Here is a 7,676-nt window from a genome sequence, read left to right on the forward strand (position 1 = left end):
CTGGAACTACAGGCACGCGCTACCACGCCCGGCTAATTTTTTGATTTATTGTAGAGATGAGGTCTCGCTGTCCAGGCGGGTCTTGAACCCCGCGGGCTCAGGCCATCCACTCACCTCAGCCTCCCAAAGCGTGGGATTACAGGCTGAGCCACCGAGCCGGGCCGTCTCACAGTTTTAAAAGAAATCCTTGAAAGTGGCCAACACTGTAGTCAAACAAACACGAGGAAAACGTTTCCGACGGGCCCAGCCCCCAAATTCCAAGCAGCGGTTTCGTTGGTCGCTCGCTGCCTACCGGTCTCCCTTCTGGTCTATGCGTGTGGTGTGTTCCATGTACGGAGATCACGGACTCTCACACAGAGCTTCAGTAGGATTGGGCTCATTCTCGGGTGTTTTCTGAGCACCTATGACGGGCAGGGAGCTCGGGATTCAGCAGTGAACACCTTAGACAAAAACTCTTGCCCTCGTGGGGTTGACATTCTAGTGGGATGTGAGACAGAACACCAATAAGATGCGAGTGTGCCAGAGGCTGCGGGGTGCTACAGAGAGAAACAAAGTCGGGAGGGGGTGGGGGCTGTGGCCATTTTCAAAGGCCCCACACAGCGAGAAGGTGAGATTTGACCTAAGCCCAAAGGAGCAATGAGTCGGCCCCGGGGCTATGGGGAGAGCATGTGCAAAGGCCCTGTGGCAGGGCGGGGCCTGGTGGGGTCAGCACGGCAGGAGGCCGGCGTGGCCGGACCTGAGCATGTGAAGGAGAGAATGACCAGGTGGAGGAAGGGAATGACCAGGTGGAGGAAGGGTGAACGCAGAGACCAGGGAGGGGGACCTGCCCCTGAGGGCGCAGGTGAGGGAGATGGCAGAGGGAGGAGGGGCTGGATCCTGACTTCCACTTAAGGCAGAGCCATCAGGCAGGACACAGGCCTGGGAACTCGCCCACGGCATGTCCTTCGATGGACAGGCAAGGGCAGAAACGCTATCCTTTTCTAGAAGGTATATTGGAAAATGCAGATCCCTACAGACAGCTCGTGTTTGTGTCTTTGAACTTGGCAGGGAAGGGTGGAAATGCCAGAGTGTAGCAAGTGTTCTGACTTTCTTTTTTTTGAGTGGGAGTCTACTCTGTCACCCAGACTGGAGTGCAGCGGCTGCTCCCGGCCACCGCAGCCTTGACCTGCTGCGCTCTGGCGATCCTTCCGCCTCCGCCTTCCAAGGAGCTGGAACTACAGGCGTGCGCTACCATGCCCGGCTAATTTTTTGATTTATTGTAGAGATGAGGTCTCGCCAAGTTGGCCAGGCGGGTCTCCAACCCACGGGCTCAGACAATCCACTCACCTCGGCCTCCCAAAGCGCAGGATTACAGGCTGAGCCACCGAGCCGGTCTCCACAAGTCACCTCCTTAAACTGTCTGACCTCAGCTGCCTCATCTGTGAAATGTGGACACTGCCTTGCCTGAGGCCGCCTCGGAGGGTCCCTCCCTTGCGCAGACGGCATTTGGGCATGTCTTCTCCCCCAGCTCAGGGACTCCAGTCTGGCCCCACTGTCCCCGGCTCTGAGCCCCATCCCTTCACGTCAGTCCCTACCCCACTCCACCCAAGCCCCCTGCCCACCCCTGCTGGCAAACAGTGGGTTAACGGTGGCTCAGCCTGTAATCCCACGCCTGTGGGAGGCTGAGGTGAGTGGATTGCCTGAGCCCCGCGGGTTCGAGACCCACCTGGGCAGCGAGACATCATCTCTACAATAAATCAAAAAATCAGCCGGGCGTGGTAGTACATGCCTGTAATTCCGGCTACTTGGAAGGCTGAGGCGGAAGGATCGCCGGAGCCCAGCAAGTCGAGGCTGCGGTGGCCAGGAGCGGCCACTCCACTCCAGTCTGGGCGACAGAGTGAGACTCCAACGCAAAATTTTAAAAAATGCCTCCTCTGGGGATCAGACAGCGATGAACACACAATGCCTAGGTCAGTGGTTCTCTCACGGGTGTCAGAATGCAGATTCCTGAGCCCTGTCCTCACCTGCTGTAGAGGGTGTCAGGACCGGGGTTCTCACTGAGACGACCATCACTGCCTGAATCCGAGCCACAGGGGCTGAGAGAGGGGCTTACCAGGCCCTGGTCATATTTTCAGCAAAAGGCTGTGTCCCCCTGGAGTAAGGAGTTAGCCTCTCTGAATGCCGGGCCCAGATGAGGGTCTCCGCCTCCCTTTGGCAAGTGGTGTTCTCTCCTTTGGGGGGGGAGAGGACCCCCCTGGCCCCCAGAGGAGGCTGTCTGGTGGGGGAGGGGCTGCCCCACTGGATGTCAGTTAGGGTGAAGAGCGTGTTCCCGGGAGCACCTGGGGGCTGGCCGGGATGTGTCGGGTCTGGTCTGCTTCTGGCGGGAACCCACCTGCCAGCCCCTGCCTCGGATGGTGCGGCGGCGGCCAGAACAGTGAGCAGAGGGCACCCTCTAGGCTGGCACAGGCCTGGCCTGTGGCGGGCCAACCCCCGGCTCCCCTCAGGCGGGAATTGGGGTGTGACCCTGTCCCTCGCTCTTCGGCTCTGTGGCCTGGCTACGTCACTTCAGCTCTCCGAGCCTCAGTTTCCCCCTCTGGACCCATTCGGAGGGTGGCGGGAGCCTGGGTGGGAGGGGTCACGAGACAAGCCTGCGGGAGACAGCACGCAGGAGCACGGAGTGACTGCCCGCCCCTTCCCCCGCCAGGTCCGGCGGGCGGCGGATGACCAAGGTGGTGCGCGACTTCCTGCAGGCCCAGCAGGTGCAAGCGCCCGTGGAGCTGTACTCGGACTGGCTCTCTGTGGGCCACGTGGACGAGTTCCTGAGCTTCGTGCCCACCTCCGACCGAAAGGTGTGTCCCCTCCCTCTCTGCCACCGCATCCCCTCCGCCCCTCCCAGCCTGACGTGACGGGAAGAGTCAGGGCAAAGCCGCCTGGGACCAACTCAATTCTGTGTCCAGAGTGAGCTCGGGGTCAGGGCACCCTTGGGGCAGGGCACCCTCAGGGTCAGGACACTCTGACATGCCCCTCCTCATGCTTCCTGGGTATTTACTTGGACCCAGATCCCCAGACCAAGAGCCAGGAATGGTACTGGTGAGAGTTGGAGGTATTCATGAGCACCTACTGTGTGCCCAGCATGCCGCACGTTTTCATTCACTGACTCCCCCAACAAGCCCCTAAAGCAGGGGCTGTTCCTACGGCCCCCACCTTGCAGGTGAGCACACTGAGGCTCAGAAGGGCCACGAGCTCACCCAAGCTCATACAGCCTGCAGGTGGCAGGACAGGACTCACATCCCCATGTGGACTTGGACTCTGGGCCTTGTGGAGGTGGCTGGGGAGGAACACGCAGCCCGGAGCGGGGGCCTCCCGGGACCAGGGGTCACAGCCCAGGGGGTGGGAGCTCCGCCAGGGGCAGGCTCAGGGTGCCCGCCAGGGGCCCCTCTGCCAGTGAAGGAGGGGACATCAGAACCGGGTGAGGGAACGAATGGGAGCTCCCTGGTGGGCAAAGTGAGAAGGGCCCGGCGGGAACCGTCCTGGAGGCTCCGGATGGTGCAGGCAGTTCCTTGTGGCTGGGGAAGGAGAGTCTTGAGCACAGTCAGGCTCCTCTTGAGTCTGGGGTCTCCTGTGTCTAGGGGGACCCCTGCACTGAGCCCTTCTCCCTCCGTGCCAGGGCTTCCGGCTGCTCCTGGCCAGCCCCAGCGCTTGCCTCAAGCTCTTCCAGGAGAAGAGAGAGCAGGGCTACGGGGAGGCGGCCCAGTTTGACGGTGAGTGCCAAAGACCCCGTCACCCCGGGGGGCCCTGCCTTTTCCTATCAGCGCTGGGCACTGTTGGCTGAGCCCCATCCAGCCCCCGCAGCCCTCTGGACTGGCTCGAGCGGGCCGCGGTGCCGGGGAGCCGAGGACAAGGAGAAACTCTCCCTCTCTTGGGTCAGGGACAGATGCGTGGGGGGCTGCCCGGGCCTCTGATGGGTGGGGTAGCTCCCAGCCACACCCCAGGAGAGGGAGGGGACGCAAGTCAGGCACAGGCATGCTCCCGCGCCCATCTGATCTCACACCCCGCTTCCTTATCCTTGTCACAGAAGAGGAGACTGAGGCTGGAGGCGGGGGCGGGGAGAAGTGGCTTGTCCTGGCCCGTGCAGCCCGCGAGCATCGGGGCTGGGTCTCGGGAGCGGGTGGTGGAGGAACCGGGCCTGGGGTCCGGGCCCTCCGTGGAGACTTCTTCGGGAGTCCACAGACCCTCCGTGGCTTGGCTGGCCCACTTGAGCACCTCCCCTCCCCCACCAGGGCCTCAGTGTGCTTGCCTGAGAAAGGGCGTATGGGGATGGACACCGTGCAGCCTTCCCCGTGGATAGTCCTGGGTTCAAATCCTGGTCTCGCCACTTGCTGGCTGCAATATTAAAGGTGTATTCAGAACCTCTTGGTGCCTCGGCTTCCTCTTCTCTGAGTTGGAGGTGATAGTTAACCCTTCCTAGAATTGTTTTAAAGATTAATAATATGCTGGGCATGGTGGCTCACGCCTGTAACCCCGGCACCTTGGGAGGCTGAGGTGGGAGGCCTGAGACTAGGAGTTGGAGGCCTCTTTAGGCAACATAGCAAGCTCTCATCTCTACAAAAAAGTAAAAAAACCAGCCAGGTGTGGTTGGGATAGCTACTTGGGAGGCTGAGGTGGAAGGATCGACTGAGCCCAGGAAGTTGAGGCTGCTGTGAGTCATGATGGTGCCACTGCACTCCATCCAGCCTGGGCAACAGAGTGAGACCCCCGACTCCAGAAAAAAAGATTAGTAATAAATTGCATAAGGTTAACAGAACGTGAAGGACACTCAGTAATGGTAGCTGGACTGTAATATAAGGCCCTGAGTCTGGGAGTCCCTTCCCAGGGGGTGTCTGATCCATGACTGGATTTGACCTGCAACGGGGCTTTCTCCATCCTTGCTCTGACCAGGGCACTGCGGTGGAAGGAAAATCTTGGCATGGATTTTGCAGCCCCGGGCCTGAGGTGGCCCTCAAGCAGCAGCCCGGGTCCCGTCTTTCTCTTGCAGGGTTGAAATACAAGAAGAACATAAGCATTAATGAGATACTGGAAGACAGACATCTCCGGAGCGACAGTCTCCATGTGCAGGTGAGGGGCAGGACCACCGGCCACTCCAGGAAGAAGCAGCCTTGGGAACAGCTGGGCTGGGGGGAGGGGGTTCAGGCCTGGGGCTTGGTTGTCCTGGGGCTGCTGGGGCCTGTGGGTAGGACAGAGCCTCTGCCTTCGGGAGCACACAGTCTGATGCAAGGGACAGAACTCTGCCCTCGAGGAGCCTCTGGGCTAGTGAGAGGACCCGGCCTGCTCTCGGGAAGCGACCCAGTCCCATGCAAGCAGCTCTGAGTTCTCATCCGAGAAGTCTGGTGAAATGTGAGGGATGTGGAGGGAAGAAGGGCCCTGTAGGGACCGGGGCCGGGGGTTGGACGTCAAGGGGACCCTGGGAGGAGAGCGGGTGGAATGAGGCGTCAGGAGGGGCTGGGCTTGCCCCCAGGATGCCATCTGCCGGGTGCACGGTGCAGGGCCTGCATGGAGTCCCGGTGAGGTGTCAGGAAGGAGCTGGGCTTGCCCCAAGGATGATGCCACCTGCCCGGTGCACGGTGCCGGGCCTGCACAGAGTCCGCACTCAGTAAATAGGAGGCAGCCCCTTGGACCTCCTCAGTGGGCCTGGCACCTCCTCCTAAACCGCCAAGACGGGGCAGGAGCATCAAGCACGCGGTGGCCGCGGCTGGGACAGTGTGTCATAATGACAGGACATTTGGAACCAGACCCGGCCTAGGTCCAAACCCTGGCTCTGCCGCTTCCCAGCTGTGTGCCCTCAGGCAGAGTGCTTCAGCCTCAGTTTCCCCAGGAGAGCAATGGCTCCCACCGCACCGAGCTGTCGTGAGGCTCAGAGGCATTCCTGGGCAGAGCTGGCTCCGCGTAGGCCTGGCCTGGCGGCACTGGGTGCGCCAGGCCGTTCCTGGCCGGGCCACCCTGTCCGGCCACCTTCCTCCTCCTAGAAATGCATCGACTGGAATCGCGATGTGCTGAAGCGGGAGCTGGGCCTGGCGGAGAGCGACATCGTGGACGTCCCCCAGCTCTTCTCCATGACGGGCTCCTATGCCACGGCCTTCTTCCCGGACATGGTGAGAGCCCTGGGCGGGGTCCTGAGGGGCCGCAGGGCTTGAGGAGACATGCTCCCCGTCCAAAGGCAGAGGCTCCCGTGGACCTCTCCAGCACCTGTGCAGAGAGACAATGTTTCCATCGGGGGGCCCCGGGGCATTTTCATTGCTGCAGTGAGGTGGGTGCTTCTGGCATCTCATGGGTAGAGATCAGAGATGTTGCAAAACATCCTGCAGTGCACAGGACAGCCCCACACAAAGGGCTCCTTATTTCCCCCCAAAATGGAGAAAGAAAGTGCCGGGTGCAGTGGCCTATAATCCTAGCACTTTGGGAGGTTGAGGGGGAGGATCGCTTGAGGCCAGAAGCTCAAGACTAGCCTGGGCAACATAGCAAGACCTCGTCTCTACAAATCATAATAATAAAAAAATGAGCTGGGCATGGTGGTGCACACCTGTTGTCCCAGCTACTTGGGAAGCTGAGGCAGAAGGATGGCCTGAACCCAGCAGTTCAAGGCCGCAGTGAGCCATGATCATGCCACTCCAACCTGGGCAACAGAGTGAGACTCTGACTCAAAAAAAGAAAAAGAAAAGAGGCCCCGGCGTGGCAGCTCACACCTGCAATCCCAGCACTTTGGGAGGCTGAGGTGGGAGGATCACTGGAGCCCAGAAGTTCAAACCCAGTGAGACTTTGTCTCTACAAAATATATTTTAAAAAAAGAAAGAAGGGAGGGAGAGGAAAGGAAAAGGAGTGTAGTTTGGTTCCAGATGTTGCAGGCTTCGGTTTCTGGGCCTCTCTGCCTGCTCTTTTCCACCTCCCCTGTCTTGGCGGGCAGGTGGGGGCTGGCGGTGTCCTGGCCCTCATTAACCCGGCAGCTGACAAGCAGGTGAGCAGCGGTGACCTCACCTGGGAGGGGCCGAGTGATGCTATCGGCGCAGGCCTGGCCAAAGTGCCCACGAGCCCCGTGGGAAAGGATGCTGGGTGCGGGCCGCTGGGAGGTGGTCCCCACGATGGGTGTAGACCCTCTTCAGCCTTCAGCTTGAATCCCTCTCGTTGGACGAGCCGGGGATGGGAGTGAGTTTGGGGATCGGGTACAGATTGGAGCCAGGTGTGGGAGACCCTGTGAAGCTCCAGCCCTTAGGTCCTGGCAGAGACCGGGAATGCAGGACTCATCGACCCTGCAGCTCCATTGCTGTGGGCCTGGAGCGTCCTCTGGGGCAGGCTCAGTCCTGTGCAGTGTGTCCTCCTCCGGGCCTCCATTCTCTGGGGATGCTTCGTGGCCTCCCTGGTCCCCACCCTGGATGCCAGCAGCACTTCCCAAGTTGCGACAACCGAAAATGCCCTGGGGGACAAGATTGCCCCGATTAAAAACTGCTGGGGTTTGTCATGAGTGAGACCCAAATCCAAATTTTAGTCTCACCGTTTCTCTGGCTTTCTGTCATGACGAAAACGTTCTCTATGTGCACAGCTTCAGCCCAAGAACCGCTCAGCCACACACGACCACGGACACTTGAAAGGTGGCTAGTGTCAGTGAAGAACAGAATTTTTTTTTTTTTTTTTTTTTTGAGTCAGAG

The 7,676-nt window shown here is 60.1% G+C and overlaps 1 protein-coding gene across 1 annotated transcript in view; it reads left to right on the forward strand.

Moving 5' to 3' along the window:
• The window catches only part of PADI1 (peptidyl arginine deiminase 1), a gene marked incomplete at its 3' end in the record, with an annotated part of 33,784 nt that extends 26,701 nt beyond the window's left edge, over nucleotides 1-7,083 (forward strand). Inside the window, exons 12-16 of the mRNA XM_008055112.1 lie at nucleotides 2,684-2,828; nucleotides 3,647-3,740; nucleotides 5,015-5,094; nucleotides 6,003-6,128; nucleotides 6,938-7,083. Of these exons, the coding sequence (XP_008053303.1) occupies nucleotides 2,684-2,828; nucleotides 3,647-3,740; nucleotides 5,015-5,094; nucleotides 6,003-6,128; nucleotides 6,938-7,083 (591 nt within the window). The remainder of the gene's footprint in view (nucleotides 1-2,683; nucleotides 2,829-3,646; nucleotides 3,741-5,014; nucleotides 5,095-6,002; nucleotides 6,129-6,937) is intronic.
• Between the last annotated feature and the right edge of the window lie 593 nt (nucleotides 7,084-7,676).

This window comes from Carlito syrichta, unplaced genomic scaffold, assembly GCF_000164805.1.
Source record: "Carlito syrichta isolate Samal-C Ts95f unplaced genomic scaffold, Tarsius_syrichta-2.0.1 Scaffold301679, whole genome shotgun sequence".
Taxonomy (NCBI): Eukaryota; Metazoa; Chordata; class Mammalia; order Primates; family Tarsiidae; genus Carlito; species Carlito syrichta.